Source organism: Rhamphochromis sp. 'chilingali' (assembly GCF_963969265.1).
Source record: "Rhamphochromis sp. 'chilingali' genome assembly, chromosome: 9".
Taxonomy (NCBI): Eukaryota; Metazoa; Chordata; class Actinopteri; order Cichliformes; family Cichlidae; genus Rhamphochromis; species Rhamphochromis sp. 'chilingali'.
Window position 1 is genome coordinate 33,819,570 of NC_137936.1, and position 26,797 is coordinate 33,846,366.

General features: G+C 39.5%; 2 protein-coding genes across 4 annotated transcripts in view; both read right to left on the reverse strand.

The window, feature by feature from the left end:
• The window catches only part of smarcd1 (SWI/SNF related BAF chromatin remodeling complex subunit D1), a 19,503-nt gene extending 9,132 nt beyond the window's left edge, over nt 1-10,371 (reverse strand). Inside the window, exons 1-8 of the mRNA XM_080891996.1 lie at nt 10,153-10,371; nt 5,544-5,722; nt 5,260-5,302; nt 3,288-3,410; nt 1,773-1,895; nt 1,363-1,479; nt 667-768; nt 419-580 (exon numbers count right to left, since the gene is read on the reverse strand). Coding sequence (XP_080748122.1) covers nt 419-580; nt 667-768; nt 1,363-1,479; nt 1,773-1,895; nt 3,288-3,410; nt 5,260-5,302; nt 5,544-5,722; nt 10,153-10,335 — 1,032 coding nt within the window. The 5' untranslated portion in view covers nt 10,336-10,371. The remainder of the gene's footprint in view (nt 1-418; nt 581-666; nt 769-1,362; nt 1,480-1,772; nt 1,896-3,287; nt 3,411-5,259; nt 5,303-5,543; nt 5,723-10,152) is intronic.
• An 8,551-nt stretch (nt 10,372-18,922) lies between these two features.
• asic1b (acid-sensing (proton-gated) ion channel 1b) overlaps nt 18,923-26,797 on the reverse strand; it is a 213,838-nt gene continuing 205,963 nt past the window's right edge. For all 3 annotated transcript variants that reach the window (XM_080891995.1, XM_080891993.1, XM_080891994.1), the window contains 4 exons: nt 22,157-22,248; nt 21,771-21,850; nt 21,079-21,180; nt 18,923-20,382 (listed from right to left, as the gene is read on the reverse strand). In XM_080891995.1, the coding sequence (XP_080748121.1) occupies nt 20,287-20,382; nt 21,079-21,180; nt 21,771-21,850; nt 22,157-22,248 (370 nt within the window). In that variant the 3' untranslated portion in view covers nt 18,923-20,286. The remainder of the gene's footprint in view (nt 20,383-21,078; nt 21,181-21,770; nt 21,851-22,156; nt 22,249-26,797) is intronic.

Genomic DNA, 26,797 nt, shown 5'->3' on the forward strand with positions numbered 1-26,797 from the left:
AGCAGAATACACTGGTTTGTTCACGTTAAGAATATGCCTGACAACCACATTTAAATTGCGTTAGAGCTTGATAATGCTTATTATGCACCCTGAAATTCTATCAGTTCAGTAGGAATAAATCATTAACCTTATAAAATCCTATGTTTATGTTGGTAGAGCAGAAAAAGCACCAAGAGACTGGACAGTGACCCAGATGGAGAGAATGTCTCCATAAAAGGATAGATAGAGAGAGGGGAAGGCGAGCTGTTCAACATCCACAGCAGGATCCAGAAAAACTGTGACACCGGTTGCTCTTTCCAGCTACCAGCTAATGTTCATCACATTTAAGAAATGGAGTGGGCCGCCTTTTGGTGAAACTCAAGTAACAAAATGTACCACTTCGACATGTCCGATGTGTGAAAAAAGCAACTGCGCTCACCTGCTGCAAGTATTTATCACAGTTGATGAACTCCCGCTCATGTGGGTCCTGGAGTTTGTGGGTCTTCACGTACTGCCACAGGGCCTGAATGATGACGGGTCTGGTCTGGGTGTGGATACCCAACATACGGGCCAGTCGGGGGTCCAGCTTGAACTGAGGGGGCTGTGCGGCACACAGAAAGACGAAAAGGTGAGTGAATTCATGAAGAAATGTTTCAAGATCACTCGCTGAGAACAGAGTCTGTTTACCTGGTAATCAAGCATGAGAAGGACGGTGCAACGAACACCCACATCACCTGGCCTCTTCACCTGGAAACCATCGGTCTCCTGGGTTGTCGCAGTCCTATGCCACTGAAGTGATACAAGCAGCATTTAAGGAACAAGTAATTAGTTAAGTCTCCAAGTTAATATTGTTCATTAATATCAGTTGATCTTATTTAAACGCACAGTATTATTCACAACTTCTGATGTTGGAGAAGCAAAACAAGAAAAATAACAAAGGATGCAGTGTCATGAAGTATTGTGAGATCACAGAAGTGGTCTACTTTAAGCGACTTATGCATAAACTATGGTCATGTCCAAGGAAATATATTATTGTGTTGTTTACATTACATTTAGTCACATATATTCACCCTAAATCAGTTCTAATTAAGTAGCTACCATTATCTACCATCAACCTAACTTCACTTCGGAGCAGTTAGTACACTTATACTCGTTGAAACTAAGAATATATTTATAATTCAGTCATTGGTTAGCTCTGTCATGTGTTTGTAACACTCAGTTTAACAGTGTGCTGATACCAGTATTTTAAAACTTATCAGTACAAAAATCTTCCATATTATACTTTAAATTACTCTAAGAACTATAAAAAGATATTCAACAAAAACATGATTAGAAAAGTAATGAACATTGATACTTTCAGATGTGATAAAAAAACCATCTTACTTCCACAAGGTGATTATCTGGACCATATAGATCTTTGTCCAGCTCGATCACCAAGGACTTGAAGAATGAGGAGAACTTTCTTTTCTGTTTCGTGGCTTCATACTTTGACACGGCTGTCTGCAAACAAAATTAAATACCACGTTAAGTAAGCTGCCTGTGATATTAGGCTGAAATATTTTTAATGAAAAATTAAAGATAAAGAAATAACACTGAAGCTGTTTAACAGTCTTAGGTCCGTGTAACCGAACAAGACCATCATAATCTTAATAGTTTGATGGTAATTTTTTGACCCTACTGTGGAAAATAAAAACTACTTTTTACTTTATCCCAATACAGCAAACCAGCTAAGCCATACCTAACTGGGCAGCCACAAATAATTACTATAAACTGAACAAATTTGATAAGCTTACATCTTCCAGCAGACGCCCCTCGACACGTAGCTCCCATGATGCAACTGTGCCCTCTCCATCCTCAGCATCAGGCTTTGCTGGGTTGAAGGTGTTGGAGATAAAAATCCTTAGCTTTCTCTTTTGCTGAAAACAATAATAGAAAAGAAACTTTAAATTTGTGTCTCATCAGTTAATCAACACTGACTTTATAGCTACACTGAGTCTGGACCCATTATAGCCATTTTCTGGACTGCATTATTTTCTCCCTTCATACAAGTAAAATATGTATTTATATATAGAGATCTCTATAAATTGTCTATAAAAATATAATATAGTATAAAAACATATAAATATCTATAAATTATCGCTATAAATACTTCAGAGTACACACTGACATTAAACTGGACTCTGTTTAAAAGCACCACTGCTCCGTAGAGGAAGGACGAGGGCAGTCCCTTCTCTGAGGCGGCTGAGGTCTTTTAACATCTGTTGGACAATGCTCAGGATTTTCTACAAGTCTGTTGTGGCCAGTGTCATCCCCTATGCTGCTGCATGCTGGCACAGCAGGTTGAGGGTCACAGATGCCAACAGACTGAATAAAAGGAAAACTTGGGATGTAGCTGGACTCTCTAAAGGTTGTGTCGGAAAGGCGGATGTTGTCCAAGATAAGAACAACGCTGGACAATTTCTCCCACCCACTCCATGACGTGCTCACCTTGCTCCATCTAAAGCACAGTATACGCTGCAATAGTTGCACACCCTTAATATAACATCCTCTACAGAGCAAATTAAAGTTAATATGATAAGAAGGGCAGTGCAATGTCAACCATATATATTTAATTTTGGGTAATGTGCTAGGATATTTATGATTAGAGCTATTTTGTTATATTTTGTAACTTTGTAATATTTTGAATGATTTAATTTACTTTACTTAGTTACTGTTTTTACTGTCTTGGAGCAACTGTGACCACATAATTTCCTCTGAAATTAATAAAGTATTCTGATTCTGATAGAGGTCCTTTGTAGAGCCCTTTTATGTCCTCTTCCTTTAAAGACACTGATTTAGAGGTGGCTTTCTTCAGATTAGCTGCTCCTCAAACGGTAGATTTTGGTGTGTGTGTGTCATATGCTCACATGTGAGGAACATAACAGGGATTATCAGAAGGATTAACAGTAGAGAAAACGTTGAAGCCAAGTATTTAGAGCAGACTGAAACCTTAGCCAAATCAAACATTAGCTCCATCTGCCTCGTCGGCCACTTGTGGATAAGGTTTGCTTTAATTTACACAAAATATGTGTGTTAACATCACAATATTCAGAAATCTTTTCATCAAGTGCTACAACAGTCAATAAAACCATTAGGCAGCGTCATCATCTGAACAAAAACAGTGTGGTGCAGAAGATCAAGGGAAAGTAAGCAGCAATCTGTAAAATGTAGACATTTGTTCTGACTAACTCTTCACTGACTGACATCACTCTTAAATGACCAGTTAAAGGTAACATGGAACACCTGTGATGAGCTTGACTGAAATATACCTTAATTGGCCTCTTGAGGGCCTCCTGAATGTCCAGCCTCTTGCGCATGATGGTCTGGTCCAGCTTCCTCTCAAAAGCCAGCAGATCCATGTAAGCCTGAGACTCTGGGACCAGTTCCCTGATCTAGGAGACAAAGGATACTAGTGACTACAGGTGTCTTTAGAATAATCTTTAATAATCACTTATTATTGGCCAGGACTGAGATCACAATTATTGAGTATTAGAACTCAAAATCATTTAAATAGACAGTGGATTCATTAAACTTGTAAAAAGAAAACTTTTTATTCAGGCAGATATCCTTGAACTTTAATGATAGTAAAAGAAAAGAAAAAATAGTGAGTGACAATATGTGCTGAAATCAAAAACAAGAATTTGTTTTAACCCTTGGAAGCATCAATCGTAATTGAAATTAAAATCTGTAACCTGTACTTCTTTTTCCATCTGTCAGTCTAAGAAAACCCAGTTTCTCAGTTGTTCATACTCTCCCTGATTCCAGTCTGAATGTGTACGTGTCCACAGGGTCTGTGAGCCACGGGTGACCACATATCTGCTGCCTGCTCTGCTAGCTTTACATGCTGGGTCTATTTCTGCTGAAAATGAATCTCAAGCTTGACAGATCAAGAGAAGGAGAGAGAAATCTCTCTTCAGAAAAACCAAGATATTGCAGCAGACATTTTACTATCACACCACTAACTACATTTAAATAAAGTGCAAGAATAGATCAAATACAACAGCCAGCCTTACTTCCATATGGTGTTCTCTTATGAATGCTACTCTGTTCAGCTGTAAAATATATATGAATAAATGAAAAGGATATCACAAGACTGCAACTTTAAATTATAATATCCTATGAGAAAACAATGTTGATGTGCGATTTAATATAAGATTAAAAGGATATAATAGAACTCTTTTCTTGACAAATTTATGATTGACATCCACACACTGGAGAACACCATGAGTGCCTAAAATTGGGGTTCAACGTAACTAATGACCTGATGGCCCAAGGCTCCAAAAAGAGTGTCTCAGGCAAGCTGACTTGCCAGCTCTTGGCCCATTTGAGTCAGCGACATGTCATCAATCATAGTTATGAGTTCACCTCAAAAGCAAACTGGCTGAAGTGAATCTTCACTAACAACTACTTTTCCCCCTGCAGTCAGTATATTCACATTAGTGGGATCATATGAGGTCAGTACTATAAATCAGTTATTCTTAGCAACTCTGAAAACCAGCAGAAATGCGAGGGCTTGACGGTGAGCGTTTCACTTGGATTTGTGACTTAAAACAGAAATGTGCTGATTATTAAATGTATCACATGATTCAGGACAAATGGTAAATGGAATGGCTCTTATACAGTGCTTTTCTACTCTGAGTACTCATAGCACTTCATACAACTTGCCTCATTCATATTTTCTATGCTTTTTCTACCTAAGTGCTTTCACACACATTCATCGATGAGCAACTTGAGGTTACAATCTTGCCCCAGGACATTTGACATGCAGAGATCGAACCACCAACCTTCCGATTAGTAGCTGACCTAGTCTACCTCCTGAACTACAACCTCCATTTTCATGATACAAGATAAGTAGATCATTTCTTTATCACAGCTGAAGTTTATGTCCACCCTGCAGCCTATTTTCACATTTCACACACAGGGAGATGAAAGACAGGGAGATCAGGTGGAGTGAGAGAAGAAATACTTCTAGAGTTAATAGCGATTTTGTTCATTACTGTCATCACAAAACCTTTGGAGGTCCCCATTTTGCATTGTACAGTGCTAAAATCTTTAGTAAATTGCCCAAGCACTTATAGTTAGCACTCTCTAAATCCCAGCATTTTAACCAGGGCACTTTAAAGACCAACTGTCCTTTGTTTGGAGCCACTTAAATTAAAGTTCACATGGACTGCCAGATGTAGCATAATCAAAGCTGGAATTAATGGATTGTTCATGCACTGTGGTTTGATTAATACTCACCCTCTGAGGTAGAATTTTATCAGCCATCTTCTTCTTCTTTGTGCTGTGAAAATAAATCATCGAAACAATAGGCGTTTGAGTGCAAGTCAGAGCAGTTTTGTGTGTCTTTACAAAAAGACAAGGAAGTCAGTCAAATTCTTCAGTCTGTGGGACACATTTTCCAGGTACCATGTTCATATACACTTGCACACATACAAAGACACAAAATAATAGTCCCCTAAAGAGAGGGCTGCAATAATTGTGATAAAAAAAGCATGCTGAGTAGGCAGCGAGTGGGGACTTACTGCTGGTTGCGGTTCTGTTGTTGCTGAACCTGCTGAATCTGTTGAGGAGCCGGCCTCTTACGAGACGGATCCATCACACCTGGCATGCCAGGACGGGACACGGGGCTGTTGCCGTATCCCGGAGGGCCCATAGCTGGTCCCTGAGGGGTCATGCGACTGGAAGGAGGCATGCCTGGTCTCTGCATAGAAAATAAGGCCATGATCACACAAAAAGGCCGTTGAAATTTGTAATTCTTTACATGTAGAACGTGTAGAAAAGATACATTTTGCAGATTTTAAACAAGACACCTTAGCCTTTATTTTAAGGTGTGTTAAGAAATAAATCTGTGGACCAACATGTCTTACAAGTTTTCTATGAATTGTCACAACAAGTATTTGAGGTAAAATTCCATTTTTCTTATGCTCAAGTGATCAGTTTCTGCAGCTACTATACTGGGAACTGATTGGTAATTCCTAATTTTGCCTTTTTGCCTCTCTCTCCTTATCTTTTCTTTCTTATTTCCATTATTTTTACACTAATGTATATCTATATATATGTGTGTGTGTGTATCTATCCGCACGCACGCACGCACGCACGCACGCACACACGCACACACACACGCACACACACACGCACACACACACACACTTTAATCCCCAAGCATAAATTCTGGGAGGTGGTTTGTGTAATAATGTATTTGACTTCAGACTGTGTTGGTATGAGGAAAGAACACAACTTGAAATAAACGATAAAAAAAAAAATCTTTTACTGCAGCCATCAAATGTGTATAAATTGTTCCTGAATAACTTACAAACAGCAATCCTCTCAAAGGTCCCCGATCGACACATAAATGCTCACAACAATCCAACACTTTCCTACCAACCTTGTGGTCCAACATGGCAAATTGTGCTTCAAGTGGCAATTTAACCCCATGACTATCTGTGACTATGTAGCCCTGGCCCCACCCATGCACACAAAAATTGAATGTTTGCAGCTACAGTGGCAGAGACTCAGTTCACGGGTGTAGCAATAAAACAACTCTGAGCCTTGCTTATTAAAAAAAAAAGAGGGAAAAAAGGGGGGAAAAAAATCTGTTTCAGGTGAAAATAACATCTGAGCTGTTGTGTAGCTAATTCTCAAAAGTGAAAAGTGCACAAATTAGGATCAATGTTTGTGAAGACTTGAAGACAAAAGCACATCAAAGTTTTCTACCGTTCCATTTCAGTCCTTATTGATCCGAGAATACATTTGTAGTGTTTAAAATAAAATGCAAAACTGACACAGTGGGAAAACGTCAATGTAAATTTGCAAACAAAACATTTGCAGCACATCTGCTGATGTAAATATATTCTAGAAAATTACAAATCCCACAACACACAAAAAACTCAACACTACCACTCTGAGACACAGCCCACATACTTTTATATCTGATGCTTCATATTAGCAGTATCAGCAAATTTATGCATGCCTTTCATTAAAGTAAACAGACAAAAATCACCACAGTCAACTCACCAAACCATGTGCTAAGAACTCAAACAGGCGACTTCTTGTATTTGACTGCATGAATGCAGGCGAGAGCAGCAGATAAGTGACAAATCACTGATAGCAGCTTTTCCTCCAGCAGTCAGTCCAACAAATGTGACAGATGAAGGCAAAACACACTCTCTCTTCATCGCATGGTGAACAGTGAAAGAGAGGAAGAGTGAAGGACATTGACTTCTCAACAATACAGGCCAGATGAATGGGCTCTGCCTTTTCCACAGTGTGGTGTAGGCAGATTGGGGAAACATGCCGATCATTTAGTACTTTTTACAATATACATCAGCGCAACCTTGGCTTGCCTGAGAACAAGTGGAAATCTGCAGTATTCAGAGTATGAAGTCTCTTTTGACTATGGTGTGAAAGGCTGCCAAGGACGTTGGAAGGGAAAAAAATATGTGACAACCATTTACTGAGCTGTCTTTCTGGTTGGTAGTAGCTAAGAAGCAAACACTTCAGCTGTGGATCAGTGATAAATGACTCATCTTTATGTCTTGATTTTAATACAATTCTCTTATCTTAAGACACAACATATTAGCTGGAGATGACTCAATCCAATGCAATATCGGGGGAATAAACCCAGGACTACAGATCAGGATATGAAAATTTATACTCTGATACTAAATATGAATGCAAGAGCATACATGGGATAATAAGACCAAGAAACCAAAGAGTTCTGATCAAATATCATAGTAACAGAGCATGCACGCAGTATATTGCTGGAGCACACAATCAGCTTTAATGTCCATTCATTTGAAAACATTTAGGATCGGAAGTCCTGATTACTGAAAATGTTTGCTTCTTGGTCATTTTCTTGAGACCCCACTGTGCAGAACGACGTGTTGCAGGATGTGAAAGCAAATGAAAGATTTCCGTTTCTTCAGCCAAAGGGAGCTCACCTTTAAATCTCAGTAGTCACTCATGGACCTTGATTCTGTTACATAAGAACTAGAAGGAGAATTTGGCAGCATCTTCTGCCTTGCAGTTAAACTTCTGAAATGATCAGTATCTCCATATTAATATAGTGTGGGATTTCAAGATAGAAAATGAGCTGCTGTCATTTTAACTGCTTAAACATTTTTTCTTTCATTTTCTGTGCATCTGTGAGCTGTGCATCTCTATATGTATTAAAGGGAGGTTTTTAAAAATTATATTCCAGGGATTTCCACCCTCGACATACAGAAATATTCGGCAACCTAATCAACATCACCGTCTGGAGTTGAAACAAGTTGGTCTTTATCAAACTATTTTGTGGTTCAGAGTCAGGCAACTGTGAAGGTGCACTTTGCATTCACCTTCACAGTTCCCCATATTCATTCTTCTCCCATTACAGTCAGAGTCGGTCATATTAGCCTCAAAACTATTTTACAATATTTTAGGGAAAATTGCAATTATATTTACAACAATACAGGGGGAAAAAACAACGTTGTATTGGTGACTGTAGCTTGCAAGCAGCAACATTTAATAGTGCAAACAAAGTGAAGGACGTTTTCCAAGCTGCCGTCACTGATACCGCTGACTGGCATAAGACAGGCTGGTAAATAAATTACAGTATTACCAAGGCAACCAGAGCCTGAAACATCCACTTTAGACCAAACGCAAGCAACACAGCAAATGTGGATGGGATTCTGGAAATGTTTAATCTGACAGGAAGTACACTAAAAATTGTGTTTTTTTTCTTCTCCCCGAGACCAAAACATCAAGTTTCCTAACTAATAGAATCAAATGAGTATGAGGACCCACCTATGCAAAAGTGATATAAATCAAAATATTATCACAATATCTTGAAATACACAAATCTTAAAGCAAACAAACAAGATAACTAGTGGCTGAGAGTGAATGCACCACGGTTTTATTGTGTATTCATTGTGACAATTTGTAGAAACTGCCTCCTTTGGACATCTGTTTAATGCTATCTATTTTACTGCATAATTACTCTGAGTATCTCTGCAATTTAGGGGATCATAGACTACTGTTAAATCATGTTTAATATGTGTGTATCACCAGCAGGTCCGTAAGTACATTTTCGACTATTTCGACAAGTGTTTGCGAGGCAACTTTCCCCTTTCTGAGACAGACAAACAACAAACCAGTTACTGTACATCCAGTTTGTTGATGCTATACTGGCAAATAAGATTACATTTACCAGTGCTGCTGGTGGACAATGTTAATGTGTTTTCAAATCAATTCTGCACTGTGTAAATGTTAATAGATAGTGTCAATTATTATATTTCAAATGTGAGAAACGACTGCAGATTAATCTTGTAATTATTATTATTATTAATTGTGACCAATCGACTAACCGCTGTAATCTGATTTGAAGATCAGAAAATATCAGCTTATAAGACTCAAAATTAACAACTAAACATCCTTCCAGCAGTTTAGATGTGTAGTGAGTTCATGCTGAGATCCCAGCGTTTCTTGGTACTTGGTGTACTTTGCGGCAGACCAGTGGGCTCACTAAACAGACTTTACAAGTTGTAAACACCAACTTCGACGAGACAAACTGCACCAGCTAAACACAGAGTGAAGTCTGCTACTGACTGGCACCTCTCCTTAATCATCGTTTCTGTATGTTGTAAATTTACATTGACACAAACTAATATTGATGCAGCCGATTCATTCAAAACTAGGCTCGACTTATAACAACTTCTGAGTTCAAACCGAGCCTGAACTTCACAAACTACAACTCCTAAAACTTAAGGGATGGTTTAATTGTTAGGTTTACCAACTACACGGTGCACATTTTGGGTCTTTTTGATAAGAAAACTGGTCGAAATACAGTTAACAGTTAGCAGGGTTAGCAGGCTAAGCTAACTGGATGCTGCGATTAGCTAGCTAACCTTAATGTTAGCGGGCGGGAGGGTTAGCAAATTCAAACAACAAACAAACTCTGATGGTCATCCTGAGCGACTGGTGAAATATTTCAAGTACATCACCAATTTTGAACCGGGCTGCTAGCTAGTATGAGCTGTGGCCTACGCTGGTGAAGGGGGTTAATGCTAGCCACTAGGGACAAAGCAAGCGGAGCGAGGCTTTGTTCTAGGGACTCGCTAACGCGTCAGCAGCAAAGATAGAGCGATATCTTACCGGGTACCCAGGCCCGGGCATCGGTGAGCGGTACATGTGGTTCTGCGCGGCAGCTGATGGTCCCATTCTTCCAGAAGGTGTTCCTGGTCCCATGCCTGGTCCTGCACCCGGTACCGGTGGTCCAGGTCCCATTGCTCCACCACCACCCGTCGGTGCCGACTGAAACCCCCCTCTGGCCGCCATCTCCTCTCTGAATGTCGCCGCCGGTGTAGGCGCGGAGCTACCGCGAGAGCGAGAACGAGTGTTGGGATGGACGTCACAGGTTCAAGACGCCCCCCTCTGTTTGTTGGTGCTACTGCAGCAAAATTAGGGCTGGTGACGATGATGGCGGAATAGGTCCTCGTTAAACGTTCCAAAAGTGCAGTGAATATACTCCATTACAGGAAAAAGTTCTTTAAAAATACTAGTTATGTAAAAGTTTCTAACTATAAACATAAACATGTGCTTAAGATATTAAGAGTACTCACTTCAGTTGTGCTATTACGCAAAATATAGTTTTTTTTATGTTACATCTGTTAGAGTATAATTACTTAAAAAGCAGGATACGATTGACCAGGATATTAATGTTGTAGATGGATAGTTTTTTTTTGCTACAACATGCTACAATTAATTGATATTTTAGTTAGGTAATGTGGTAATTCATTTTTAATTAATAAATTTAAAATCATCCACAAAGCCATGGGCAGTGCACAAAAGAGGTGAAGATGAGAGTGTAGCCAGGGTGGAGTGTGTGGAGACAAGTATCAGAGTGATTCGTGACAGAAGGATAGCAGCATGAGCCAATGGGAAAGCTTTTAAAATGGTATTGAGATTTGCTCTGATGTATGGTCTGGAGACTGTTGCAGTCACCGGGGTGGGCAAGTTTTTTAGAAATAAGGATTTAGGGTGGCTGTAGCTCAGGTAGCAGAGCAGGTCAGCCACTAATCAGAAGGTCGCTGGTTCGATCCCAGGTTGCCTCCTGGCTGCATGCCAAATATCCTTGGGCTGGTGGCGCCAGTGTCCAGCAGCCTCGCCTCTGTCAGTGCGCCCCAGGGCAGCTGTGGCTGCAACGTAGCTTGCCATTGCCTGTGTGTGTGAATGGGTGGATGACTGAATGTAGTGTAAAGCGCTTTGGGGTCCTTAGGGACTGAGTAAAGCGCTATACAAATGCAGGCCATTTACCATTTTAGGAGAGACAGCTCAGGTTGAGACAAAGTTAGAGAGCCAAAGCTGTCATATGCAGTGGAAGGATAGTGGATAAATTGGACAAATAATGTTAAAGAAGGTGCTGCCAGGCACCTGTTCATCAAGGCCTTGGACTGTCTATGTGCACTCTGCCTGTTTTTTTGACCTCAGCAAGTTAATCTAGATTTTTGACTGACCTCTTTGTGTTTATCTTGTTAGCCTTCCTTGTGTTTTGCTTTGGTACTGACCGTACTAAGCTGCAAGTTTGTTTTACAGTCATGTAAAAGTGAAAGTTTTTACAGGTCTAAATACAGACATTAAAAACTAAATGCATCCTGTGACTCGATAGCTTTTAGATCTTTTTGCAGCAATAACTTAACAACATATTGTTGTGGAGAAAACTTGTCTTTAGAATTCTGCTTAAGTTCATTTAGACTTGCAGGCATTCTTTATGCACAGTTCCCACCACAGCATTTCAGTTGGATGTCTAAACTTCGACTAGCCTATTGCAGCAGCTTGAGTCTTTTCTTTTTCAGCCATTGTAGATTTGTTGGTGATCCAGTATCATTGTCCTTTTGGACAATGATTTCAACCAAACTTCAGCTGTTGAACAGATGACCTCACATCTGGCTCTAAAACACTTTGGTTCATGGTCGACTCAGTAACTCCAAGGCCCGTAAGTTTGTGCTTTGACGGTTGATGTGAGGTGTGTGAGCTGATACCCTGTGTTTGGTTTTTGCCAACGCAGTGTTGTGTATTATGGCCAGACAGCTCCACTTTGAACTTGTATGTCTAAAGGACATTGCTCCAGAAGTCATAATGCTTGCTCAGCCGCAAGTTTGCAATCCTAAGCCATGCTGCTATGTTTTTAGAGAGAAGAAGCGACTGTCTCCTTCCAGTCCTTCCAACCAAAATATAATTTTTCAGTCTTTATCTAGTTACACTGCCATGAAGTAGGAAATATCTGTTGAGTTTAATAAGTATCTCATGTTTTTGTGTTTTTTGAAATTTTCTAAGCACTGCACAATGTGATCTTTGGGTGACTTTGCTGGGATGTCCAATCCTGCGAAGATTCTGGGATAGTGTAAACACACACCTAAATGCTCCAGACCAGCAACCTGCCACAACCTCTGCTTTTATGGAGGTGCTCCCAATTGGTGATGATTTGTTGATTATCAATACCTGGCTGCCACTTACCTTTTTAATTCCTGGCTGCTAATATAATTTTAATGGAAACATTAAGCGTGTACTCATTTTTCACAGGAGTGCATAGACTCCTGTGAAAAATGTTCTTTTTCACAGAACTGTACCTGTCTGCCTCTGGCTCTGTAATTTGGCTCTATTTTTCTTTCACCGTAATTATCTCGAGTCCAAAGTGACACTTTTAAAAAAAATTTCCCCTCTAAATTAAAGTGCATATGAAATGATTGATAAATATAGGTGCTTGAAAAGATAAACCTTGTGTACCATTTTTGTACTTTGGCACTTGTTTAAAAGTAATTACTTTAACTTAATTTCACTGAACATGAAGGGAAATCACAGCCTTTTTTAAATTAAGAAAGGTTATAAATGAAATAAAACTAAATCCAAAAACATTATTGTGTTTGTGTGTTGCTCCCCCATTTTATTCTTTAATTAAACAAGTGCTAACTTGAAGTACGAAGCACAAGAAAAAATAGCATAAGTCAGTATCTGACAAGTAATCTTGAAATGAAAATGAAATGAAGATAATGAAACTGTTAATTAACTAAATTAACAGTGGAGCATTGGCACCTTTTATCATAATCTGATTGCATTTTCTTCTTTCAATCTTTGATAAATTATTGGCAATACGGGCTCAGTGACTATGAAAATTAGCCTTTTGCTTATCTCTCTTTTTTCAGAACTGTAATTAAAATTCATTGTCCCTCTAACCAAATGAATAAACTTAATTATATTCAGCGTCTGATATCTCTCCAGGCTGACTGGTGACTAAAAACCAGTTCTATGGATGCAATGTGCAGCAAACCAAAACAAACAACTCTGTCTGGGTTTGTAAAAGTTAAACAAAGGTTAACACTGTCTTGATTGGTATGCCATCCAGTCAATCTGTCTGCCAGGGACTGCAAAATGGATTAAAACCAAACAAAACAGCATGTGAGGCCCTCGTAGAGAGACATTTGGAAGGAATATCCTGTCGTGACTGAGTGGTAGCCATTAAAAGGAAATGCTGGATGCTTTCAAAATAATGCAATAAGTAGTTTTTATTTATTAGTTAACGTCATCATTCATCATGCAAAGGGCAGTAGACTGCAATAAGAGAAGTACTTAGTGTGACCATCCAGGAATTTCAAAATGCTTTTCTATGATCTTGGAGAACTTGCTGATGTTCTTTGGTGGTCTCAAGACATATCAAGCTGATACTGCTGTGAAGTTGAAGATGGCTCTTTATCCTTTTGTCCATCATCCTACCAATTTCATTAAATGACTGACGCAAAAAATGAAACATTTCAAGATTTTAACATTTCCTTTTTTGTGCAGAATAACTAATGAAAAATCTAAAACTGTTTTGGTACATCATTACTGGCCTGGAAACAAATCAGTATGGACTATTAATCTTAAAATATTCAAGGACAAGACAGCAATAGTGTCCTTCACCACTGGGCCTCCCAAGTCTGACCTCAGAGTAGTTGACACAAGTGTCGTTGGCTCTGAAGCAGTGTAATGACAGTGGGCCTTTGGGTGAAGCAGGAAACATCTTGGGCTAGGCAGAAAAGAAAAATATGGCACATCACATCATGCCTTTAATGTGGGAGAAAAACAGATGTAATTTTAAGATATTTCTTAGGAAACTATTTTCAAATGTTTTTCAATGTCTTTTTTTGTGGACTAAATTCATCAGGCACAAATGAGTTAGAGTGGCTGGGTTTGAACCTCGGATAAAAGCATTGTGCTTTGAGTTTGTATGTTCTGAGGTCAGATTTTTCCTACCATCAAAAATAAATGAAATCTCTCAGAAATGTGCCCTTCACCAATGCTATTGGCCCTCTGTGACTTCCCACTGCTCTTAATATGGGGATCAATAAAGATGTTCTGAGTAATGTTGCCAAAAACGGCCTAAAAAATCCAAGACCAGAAACTCGGGTAGGTTAGATAAGTCTCTATAAAAAGGCCTTTATTTTACAAGGTTTAAGAGATTAAAAATACACCAATGTGTGCCAGCTTACACCTTGTTCAGGTGTAGAGATACAAAGATACAAATCTATCCATATCCTTTTTATGTGAGGGGTCTTTACACTTGACCTATTGAGTGTTAACTATAAGATTACAAATGAATAAAGGGTAAAAAGAGTGACGCATGTGGCGGTAATCACTAGGCTTGACTACAAAGTCTCTAAAAAATAAACAAACATAGCTAAAAAAAGTTGAACCCGCAGTCATGTTTGTTTGAATTTTCACTCTCGAACAGAGTTAAAAAAAATCCTGAAAAAACATCAGACACCACATTTTCTTTCATTGTAGGGTTTTATAAATTAGTAAATCGACTCCTTCCTTGTTTATTAGGTGATTAAATCACAACTGCAGAGACCTCATACTGGATGGTTTTTGAACTGAAACATGACATTCTTTGAATGCATTTTTTAGCATGTTTCATCAAAAGACATGGCCAGTATGAGGCTGCTGTACCTCTGAAGTGGTTTCTGTTTTGACAAGTAAACAACCAGTCAGAACCTTTAACGCACTGGATGTCAGCTGCTGAATCAAACACGTTCTTGTTTCCAGACTTTGATGTTATTGCACTTCCGCCCCAATTAGTATGGAGCTACAACAGTACAAAACATGGCAGCCCATCTGTTTGCATAGCCTGTCTGTGTTTGACTGGAGAGGAGTTGTGTGAGTGCAAACCAGAAAGGAGGGGGGATACATTATGATTTTTTTGGAACAAGGTGAAGAAAAATCCTCATTTATGGGACTCAGAAGCACCACATTGTGCTTCAAATATTCAAGGGGGTTTTACCTTCTGTGTGGGTAAGATAGCAGCTGATTAGGTTTATCCTTTAGAGGAGAGAGCAACTTTGATACCGAACAACAGAACAGGGGGTTAAACTTTTAACAGATGAATAGGCAAATCAGATGTACCGAGTCTGGAATCTTTGGGTGGTGAGAAACCTGACTGCATGGCAATTATTAATCCTCTTAACGAGCTGAATGTAAAGTGAAGCCCAGAGGAGCCGGCCGCGGCCTTATCTATGACAAACGGCTGAGCATCCTAATTGCACTGAGAGATCTGACAGGATAAATTTATACCAGAAACGTGACTCATCTGACGTGCAGGCAGGAGTGAGAGGATGAAACAAGTGGGAGTGCCAGCCCTTCTTTAAAAATTCATTTATTTCTGTACAGTATAGATCCAGAAATATAAAGCAGTTCACGGCACATGAATCACAAGTTCACAAGTGGCTGTATTTTAGGGCAATAAGGGTTAACTTTACCAGCAGCTTTCTGCAAATAAAGTATAATGCAATAAAATAGAAATACCCAAGCCAAGGTCACTTTTTTCATGCAATGCTGTTATTCTTTATATTTCTATTGGGCAGAAGTATTCAGAACATCTACCTTAATAAAAGTAATACAACAGAGTGCTAGAATACTATTCATACATGACGTCGAGGCAATTTACAGCCTTGGCAGAGGTATGTGGACTGCTTTTGTTGATTGAAATTATAATTTATTTCTCAAATACAATAAAACAGAAGTCTAAGGCAGTACGCAATTTAAGTACAAACCTGTGTATCATCATTTAATATAATATTTTAATAAGTGGACTTCTCCTTTTAGCCACTCGTGGTGAGTGGTTTCATAAGGTCTGTGCATAACATTTCACACTGTGAACAAGAAACCTGTGACAGTTTTACAGTGGTTAACACCATATCAGAGTAACAAAATTATCAAGTAAATAAATAGCTACGTATCAACAGTAACATTGTGCCTAGAATCTGCCAGAGCCAGTCACTATCTCTTCTTTTACCACTGGGAATACTTTGGACTTTAATTTCCACACCTGTTCCAAGTGTTCCTTCAACCTCTCCTACGTCATGCTTTGTCTTAGCTTGGATTGCCACATGAATCACAACTGCTGTCTTCTGTTCCCCCTCAACCAAAACTGTGTCTGGTTGGCTGGCCAGCAGCTGTCTGTCTGTCTGGAACATGAAATCCCAAAGGACCTTAGCCCTGTTGTTCTCAGCCACTTTCAAAGGTGTTTCCTACTGGGAATTGGGGACTTCTAATCCATGTGGCGCAGATGTTGCTGTACACTATTCCGGCTGCTCGGCTATGCCTCTCAGTAGGTGCTGTCCCAGCTTGAATCTTACATTCTGCTACTGTGTGTTGGATTGTCTGCCTGTCACTTAGGTCCTCTGAGCCTGGTGTTTCTTACAGCTTGATCTTGTACTGCCCCAGTCAGAGGATCTGTGCTGTCCTTTCGGTCACCTGTTTTCAGCCACTGTGTTTTTCTTAATGTAAGCCACTTGGTTTTCTAAGATATTTCCTTCCCCTCTTGCTCATCACCATCCGTCTTCAGCTGCCTAAGGCGCTCTGGTAGCAGTTCATCTTGGGGGGTCATCTTCCTGATGCATTTGTGAATGCTCCTTGTTTCATCCTGGATCATGGCTGTGATGCTTACTAATCCTCACACTCCCTTGCTTCATTGCTCACAAAGCCTTAGGGTGCTGGCCTTGGTCGGACCCCTGCTTTGTGAGGAGTTTTGTGTCTTGACATTAGTGGCATCTCTCTCCTCAGGTGGCCATCTTATTATTGTGTACAAGCAGGATGAGTTTAGGACCCAGTGATTTTTAGTGTGTGTTTGTTTCATAAATGACAAAAGACAGCACGCCACATTGTGAAGCAGGAGTGTCATCTCCTTATTGATGGAGATGATAAGATGTGATAACGGGATTAAGCGGAAATTACCTCAGATTTAAAAAGATCTTGTGCGCAAGTGCATGTTCTGTGATATCAGAAGGCGAGATTAAACTGTCAGCTGTGGGTGAAAACATAAGCACAACAAGTCTCATTAAAATATAAGAACAAACAATAAAGGTTCCCTGCAAGAAAGCCGCCTGTACAGTAAATCACATCCAGCTGGTGATTATATGAGGGAGTTAAAGCCGTTTAAGAAGGACAGACAGTTTGGGGTAGATTCCATTACAGGAGCAACTCTTATATACTGTCCACAGATTGGCTGTGTGTCAACCAACAAGGTGAAAGCAAGGAGGGAGCCATCATCTCAGATATTTCCACTTCAAGTAAATGAGGGCACAAAGCCTGATGATTTAACCTCATTCATGGAGAAAAGAAGCCAAGATTTCAAACAACGCAGGAAATTAAACAATTAAACCACCAGATTGCAGGAAACTCTTGCTAATCCAGAATTTTTGGAAAGATTTTCAGTTTCTGAACTCCCGCTGATATTACCACCTCCCACACAGCCCCCACCTGCTTTGCCCTGGAGGCTTATCAGGATGCAGCAAGCATCTTCTGCAGGATTTCTGTCACTGGCAGGCAGTGCTCCTGTATTCTGACCCTCCCCGCAATCTACTGATTCGCAGGCTGTTGCTCACACAAAGACACAAATGCCAGCAGGAAATGAGCATCTTTTTTCTTAAAAAAACAAACTTGTTTGATTAATTTGTCTTGTTGGCAGGGCTAACAAAAAACAATAAAACCATCAGGGATAAAAGGCAAAATCATGTTTCAGACATTTAAAACAAGAAAAAAAATGTCATCATATATTGTAGGTGATACGAGCTTTAACACTTGTATATTAATGTGTGGTTACCAGCTGAGGTTTCTACTCTGAATAATAGAAAAAAATGAGTGCTTGCTCTCATTCGATGAACAATGCTGATATGCGGTTCTGCACTTAAAGAAATCATGAAAAAATTATAAAGCAAAAGTAAACTTCTCGTCCTCGACTAACCCCTGACGTCTCGTAGCAGTGGACCGAGCAGCCAAATGAGTACAGGACATGATTTCTGAGGCAGACCGTGGTTTAGGTGGTACTGGGCTCTAATATTCACAGAGTCATGCATCACCAAGCTGCTTTTCTAATATAACTGTGGCAGTTGGCAGCACCAGATGTACAGTAGAATACTGCTGGCTGACTGACAATCTTGATAAAACTTGTATCGGCTGTGCAGGATATTTCTCATCCATCCTTTTGTCATACAGCAGCTGAATCTGTAATCATATTTCAAGAGTACTGTGCTCCAAAATACCAGTGTTGTGGCTTGAAGCTGTTAAAATGCAGCACAAATGAATGGCTGCCGTAGATAAGCAATATCAGTCTTGCCCCCAAACTCTTTCATAATGCTGATTTAATTCCAAGAAAAATGTTGTATGAAGCAAAACACAAGATAACATGTCGATTGGGGAAATAGAGATAGCAAAATGCCTTGGATGGAGTGCAGAATGCTTAATCAGATTTTCTAAGTGCAGCTCATGATTAAAAAATGAACATTTAAACAGTAACTACAGCTGGAAAATACACTGCTTTGTTTCTGTTTGCCTGTTCAAGCAAAGGAACAAAGAAACAACTAAATTCAGTGAAGAAAACAAACAATTTTCCAAAACGATATCTGCATTTTATTTATGCTTTGATAACTAAATAGACCAGGCTATTACCTGGAAAATGGAGACAGGAAAATCAGGCGCTGCTGAGTGTTTTATATGAAAGAAAGAAACAATCAAAAACAGTCGGATCAACACGATATTAATAATATGACAATATATCAAGAAGAATAGTACGTTTTCTTTTACATCACCTCTACATACTGGCGGTATTGTGCTTTGATAAGACTTTTGCAACTAACACAGATACAGAAAAAAAAATGTAACAACCCCACACAAGGATTTTAGCAATCAATCATTAGGAAACAAAACAAAGAAACAAAGAACAGAAAAACCCTTCTCACTTCATCCCGTGGTCACATGTGAAAATGAAAAAGAAGTGAAAGAATGAAAAAACAAAACAAAATCATAAGAAATGAAATTAGGTGCAGCTCATCCATTTGTGCAATCAACAAAACACTCAACATACCTAATGTTGCAACACTGTCCCTTCACACACACAAACGCACACAGGAATATATGGCATGTATCATTGTCATGTTTCTGTAAATGAGGCAGACTTGGTAAATATAATGATTAAATGTATATAAGTCTATATATAAAAAAAAAAATCAATCAAAATTAGAAATGATATGAAAAAAAACATGCACTGGACAAATACAAGCATGCATTTACATGATGAGACCTGAAATCTTCACCAGTACATTAAATGGTAGATGATGCACCTCTACCACCGTCGCCACCTCCACTTACATCGCAACCCCCTGAAAGTATTTCCTGCACACGCAACTACACTCATTGTGAACAAAGATACATTCGCAAACAAAGTACACAGAGTCCAGCGGTTGTTTTATGAAGCACTGCAACAGTTCTAGATGTTGCTACATGTGGAGTAAGCAGTATGAATATTCGTCACACTAGCAAGCCGGTGTTGTGTGAAACCATCATGTGTTGCTGTGCTATATAAAGGCATGGGGGCTCTTTTTTCTGATCTACTGTCTATGGTGAGATAACTGTACATTTTCCCTTATTTATTTCTTTATTTTTTTGTCTTTTGAAAGAGAGGTCCATGTTGGCAAGGTTTCTCCATGAGCATCCTTTTCGGCAGTAATCCAGAGGAAAAACACAGAAGAGTGCTGCATGAAATGTTCTCCGGAAAAATTACAGATTTTTTTTCTTTTTAAACATTTAGGACTTCCTCTGACAAATTCTTTGTCACGATTGATTCGTCCATTTTCCTCAGTTTTCATGTAAAAAGTGCATCTGTTAGATTAGTATCAGTTCCTCGCCCTCCCTGCGTTGGACAGTTGTCGTTGTATGGTGGCTTTGGTTGCATAACACGCACTTTCACCTGGGTTCTGCTCAGCAAGTGAAGTCTTCAAAGTTACCCTGGCCTGGATGATGAGGTAGCATATTGCCAGGATACGTTGATGGTGTACGCAGGTTCTCACAAGGAGCCTGAGAGAGAAATGGGATGAGAGAGGCAGACAGTCAAAAGGCAGGTAAGAGAAATGATCAGCAGAAGATATAGCATTGAGATCGAAGGAGCATAAATGTGCAAGAAAACCTAAATAAAAAGCTCATAAACACTTTCACAGGAAAACATGACATGAGCAACAATTCGGGCTGAGATGAGTGAGGAAATAAATTCTTCAGGAATACTTTGAAAAATGCTGAAAATAATGGTGAACAGAAAAGGAGAGGACTACAAAGTGAAGATCAGTTGTGGAGAATATCTTTCCCTTCTCTGTCTGAGGTCTGACTTACAATTAAAGTGAACTGGCTTCATTTACACTTGGAAATAAGTGAGCTGTCACACCTTCCAAAGCTTTAATTCCGGCCTGTCCCTGCTGGTGCTGTCCCCCAGCTTTGATTAAATTCCAGCCACTTTCCGCTCTCCTACTTCTCCCTCTCAATTTTCTCCCCCTCTCATCCCAATCACTTTTTCACTCTCTACCGTGTCTCTCAAGTCCCCCCACCCAAACTTCCTCCATCTCTATCTCTTCTCTCTCATTTGCTCGTCTTCCTACCACCACCCCACCACCTCCTTGATCTCGACTCCAGTTGAGAGCAGTGAAGACAAAGCAGAGAGTGTGCCCCTGTCAACGCAATGCCGTCTGACACAGTGAAAGTACTTAACAGCACACTACTGACATGGTGTTTCACATCATCCAGGCTCAGCACAGCTCCCCGGTCATTGTTTTTGCGGCCTTTGTGTTTCTTCTTCATGCACCGGCACACCTTGTATTTGATCACCTGAAAATAGACGAGCACACCTGTTACCAAAAAGTACTTTCTTGCTTCTGGTGAGCATCCAAGTGTTCTGTTTTTGGTTCATCATAGTTCAAACCCACATACTTGACTGGAATAGAAATGTGATTTATTTTATGTATCTATAAATATGCTTGCGCGGTGACCCTGCACATGAGCAGTAGCTGCTTTGCTCTGCCCATCTCTCTCTCTCTCACACACATTTCTAATCAAGGACTAACAGACACACACATAAAAACACTTAGTACTTCAGTTGTAAGAGAAGGGAGGAAGGAAGTGTGGAGCACAGAGTTACTCTAATGAGAGTGGACATAGACATCCTGACTAATCTAAAATATAATACATTCAAAATGTTAATGTATTCAGCGTTGCTACTGCTAAGATGTGAGTGCCGTGCAGAAATGCAGAAATGGGCTGCAGGGTTGTGAGGGACAGAGCGTTCGTCATGCTCGCTAAAACACGTCCTTGTGCGCATGGTAACACTGTGTGAAAAATGAAATTTTGCCAGCAAGTCATTCTATTTTGCTGGAGTAGCACAGATGACTATAAAAACACAATAGATATTCGTTTTTTACCTCATATAGATAGTCAATGAGTTCAAGAATGGTGAGGATGCTGGCCCCAATGAAGAGACCCATCTGACCACCAATATCACCTGCAAAGAAAAATAAGGAAGCAAAACTTGTACCTGAATACATTCACGAAACACAGGTCAGCTTTCACACACACTTTGCGTCTTTTTTTACATCTAAAAGGTGAGAAATGTAACAGCAAATATAGACGTTTGCAAATATGCAGTTAAAAAGATTAAAGAGACACTTTTGTGTCTCTTCTGGGACCTGAACACCTCATAAAAAATGCAAGCACTTGCGCTACTGTCATTTTAGATACAAAGCAACTGTCATGCTGCATACTGCACATTATCTCTTCCTAAGAAAACACTTGACAGCCATTTCCTTACCCAGAAGGCCTGCCAATTCATAGGCTTTCTTTTGTTCGATGGTTTCGTAGTTCAGCGCTTCAAAGTAGATATCCAAAACCAGAATGTTATCACTGTTAACAGAAAGGGAAGCAGGCAGTTTTAATTCACATATTTAAAACTAACAGTTTACATTTCAAACACGTTTCTATCAGTGCGTCTTCAGGCAGAGGAGGTGATTGGTGAGTCTGCCACTTCCTGCAGATAACAGAGAAGATGCGTTAAGTTGAGCAAATAACCTGTCACCACTTACTAATTTCCCCTATGTGGGTCTGCCCATTGAGGAATACAAGGGAAATGATGGTAGCTGTTTGATTTCATACTGTGTTAAAGTCTAAAACTCAGGACTTCAGCATAAAGAAGAAGAAAGGGGATTAGTTTAAAGGCCCAGGGCAAGACAGACTATTATTGTAATTCTTAAATATCCTCTCTCTGGGTGAAGTCAGACTTTACACCCCACTGGGGTTGGGATCAAAACCACAGCTTGACTTTGTAGTTTTCCTTTTTTGGTACATGATTTTCAGTTTTATACCTTAAAATACAAGTCCTGCATTATAAGACAAGTGATAAGCTGCCAGTCCTAAGATCAACTCTGCTGAAGCCAAGGGCTCATTTTAAATGACTCGATGCAAATTGTAGCTGGTAACATGGTGATAATGTGGAGAACATTTTAAAATTGCCTGAGATCTTATACTTCAGGTCACTCTGACTGCACTGACTTCTTTTTTTAAAGCCCATCAGCAGTACACACAATGAGAAACAGTCATCAAACACTTTGAGGTCAGTGGGTCTCAGCGTTTATTCACCTGCACACTGATAATTACAAATCAACAATGGCTGTGTTCCATTAAGTGTCCCTGAAAGCCAGCATGTGCAATAAAACGAGCCTAGACCTGGCTCACTCAAATTAATCACAGCCTTCAAGTCAAAGTACAAATGTCACAAAAAATCATTTTAATGAAGGTAAAACAAAATATCATGTTATTAAATATGAATGAGTTGGAGTTTTTCAGCCCAGCAGGTTTTTGACTCTGGATGAATTTCAAAAGCATCCATCAGCTTCTGGAAGCTGTGGGAACTCTGTTCTTTCTGTCAGCTCTTGCCAACATTTTACAGTAGAGTGGATGTAATCTGCTGTTCCCCCGTTGGAAACTAGTAAACTATGTGGGCCTTTATAAGAGGATGGTCAAGGTGGCTGATGTAACCCATGAGATTTTGATATGTGAATTGGCAAATTGGATATGTCATGCCCACGGCCGTGAGATTATTTTAATGCTTGGTTGTGCTTTTAAATTATCTGATTTATGATTGACATAAAAACTCTTTCTGAAGTGTGAATTAAACCTTCAGACAGCCAGCCAACCATCACTGAGGTTGGGCTAAACCACTGTAACATTGACACTGCAGCACGAGTACTCACACTTAGCCACTTCAAATTTTTACTAATTACTTTTACTAAATAAATGTAATTATTTACCTTTATGTTTCAGTTTCAGCTGCACACAACACACCTCCCTCAATAGTTTATCCATTTCTTCTGTCCGTTCAGACTGCTCTGGTAAATCCTAATTTGTTCTAAATTTTAACTTTAACTTTTGTGCAATTATGTCTAAAATTTGGTGGAACGGTAACATTGTCCTCAACTCCTCAGATGACCTCCCAGACGAGGCGGCGCACTTACCACTAAATCACCGAGCCCCCAGTATCATGTAGAAACAATACTAAATCAATTGTCCTGCAATAACTGCACAGTGAAAATATTAATATTTGGATTGTCCAAAATCAACAAATAACCTCACCATGCAACACATGTAGATATTCACTACATTAGGTACACCTGTTCAACTGCTCATTAACACTAATCAGACAATCACATGTGAGCAACTCAATGGATTGAGGTTTGTACACATGGTGAAGACGACCTGCTAACGTTCAAACTGAGCACCAGAATGAGGCAGAAAGGTGATTTAAGTGACTTTGAACGTGGCATGATTTTAGGTAGTAGATTAGCTGGTTTGAGTATTCCAGAAACTGCTGATCTATAAGGATTTTCTTGCACAAAAGAGAAAATATCCAGTGAGTGGCAGTTCTCTGGGTGAAAATGCCTTGTGGATGTAAGAGGCACAGGAGTGACCAGACTGCTTTGAGCTAGCAGGAAACAGTAATTCAAATTCAGTAAGTAATTATGATGAAGCTGAGGAGAGGCCAGCAAACTGATAGGAAGGCAACAGCGACTCAAATAACAACTGATTACAACTAAGGTAATGAATGCACAACCTGATGTTAGCAACATGTGCCCAATAAAGGGGCCAGTTAGTGAATATAAATGATGTAAACATGTTTTATAATCTAAAAACAGTCCCAGAGTCCCAGAGATGTGGATCTGATCACAATCAAATAAAATGTCAAAGTGTTATTTAAAAAAAAACAAAAAACAAAAACATAAATGCAAATATTTTTAGGCTAGGTGTAATTTGAACATTTACTACACATTCAGTTTTTCCCCAGATCCTAAAAAGACAATTTTTTCTACCTTTCACGATGTTCCAAATTTAGACATGAACAGCAATGATTGACAGGCCATATTTATTTATTATAAGATTATTTATTAAAAAAAATTTATTTTAAAACTTTATATCAGCGACTTTTACCACTGGTACTGCTTTAGCTCCTGATATATTCTCTGGGGTACAGATGCTGCAGGTTTTCAGTCACTGATCTTCTATCTTGTTATTGTTACTGACATTCTTGGGTACTTTTTCCTGATCTGTAGGCCGTCAGTATGGGTTGTCATGCTGAAGTTTCAGTGATGCCTCTTGGCTGTCACATGTTCCTGCTGCTTAGTGGGTTAACCTGAGACACATCTGATCACAGTTGCTGTCAAACAGTGGATTAAGCTACATGTCTACCTTTCTTTCTCTGTTTGTGGTTCCCAACAGAAAGACGACAGACAGTCCACTGTCACGGACTTCAGTTTCACATCACCAGAGACTAAGAAGCCGGAATACCAAAACAAAGCTAATGTGCATCAGTATGACACCACTTGGAAATTTGGCCAGTCAAAGAAATGAACTCGATGGATTCACTTGTGTCCACAGGGAATTTCTTTCTGAAGGGAGAAGTGAAAGGTTTTTAACAGCAGTCTGGCTACATATGGTGTAATTATCTTGCCTTCAACCGCTCTGCCGGGAGTGATAGATAAAAGATCCAACTATTATTGTACCCTCTCCTCATTTCCTTGAACTGCTTTTGATCTCTTCAGTACATTTGGCCAAGAAACACTCAATACTTGGTCGATTAATCAAGTTAAGCTCTGAATGTGAGTTCCTTGCTCTATTTTCTCCCCTCGATGAAAAAAAAATCCAAGTTTTAGAAAGTGAAAGGGTTACTACACTCACTGAGGAGCCTTTAAGGAAGTAAGTAAAAGAGAAAATCAACCCGAAACACATCGGTTCTGTTAGACAGAAAAGAGAGTGGGTCATTTAACTTGTTTAGTGGCAGTTTTCTTGTCCTTACGGGTAACTGATATCGGTGGCATGAACTTTTATCAAGAGATTTAAGATAAGATAAGATAAGATAACCTTTATTAGTCCCACACGTGGGAAATTTGTTTTGTCACAGCAGGAAGTGGACAGTGCAAAGGTTATGAGGCAAAAATTAGAATACATTTCTGATGTAAGTGTGCTTGTATTCTGAAGTGGCTTAATCTGTCTTAATCCCTCACAATCAGGATAGCAAGCTATGTTTCAGCCAGTACTGAATTGCTAAATGATGACAGAAAGGAAAATCCAGTGCACAAGTGAAAAAACACAGAACTCCAACCAAGTTGCGTTTGGTATATATTTTGTTTCACATGTTTAAAGAAATGAAGAAAAAAAACTCAGTTTGGCTCCTGAATGTTTTCACAGAGCTTTTCCATCCTCATCAAACACAAACAGCACATTTATAATCTACAACCGTACTGCTCATGAAAAGTAAAACAGTACTCCAGTGTAATCTAACAAGTCAACAAGTCAACTGAAGATGAAATCCATTTTCAATTCAATTCAATTCAATTCAATAAAACTTTATTGACCCCGAAAGAAATTGGGTTAAGGCTGCCGACCTTTTGCCAGCGCCATCTTACCCTTCCGACCATGCATACATTACACAACATTTTCATTTTTTATATAATGACCCAGTAGCTGTACTTTCAGTAAAACTTTACTCCCTTTGGAAGAGTCCAATTTTTGCTATTAGGGGAAATATCTTTAATGCTGGCTTTTGCCAAGTCTGGGACAGAAGATAACAATTTTTGCAGGGTAAAATTACAGTATACACTTACTGAACACAGCCAATTTATTAGGTACACCTGTTCAACTGCCCATTAATATAGCTAACCGGTCAGCCAATAACAGCAGGCAAATGCAGCAACAGTGTGGGCCACAACCAAAGTATGCAGAGCACCTCTGAATGGAGAACACACCAAACTTTGAGGTGAGCTACAGCAGCAGAGGCCCACAGCGGGTGCCACTGCTGTAAGAACAGGAAACTGAACCTTCAATTGTTTTGAAGTCTCAAATTGTCATAGACAAAGTCATGAACATGTTTCTTTACACAGGATTTGGAAGGATGTTGCTTGAG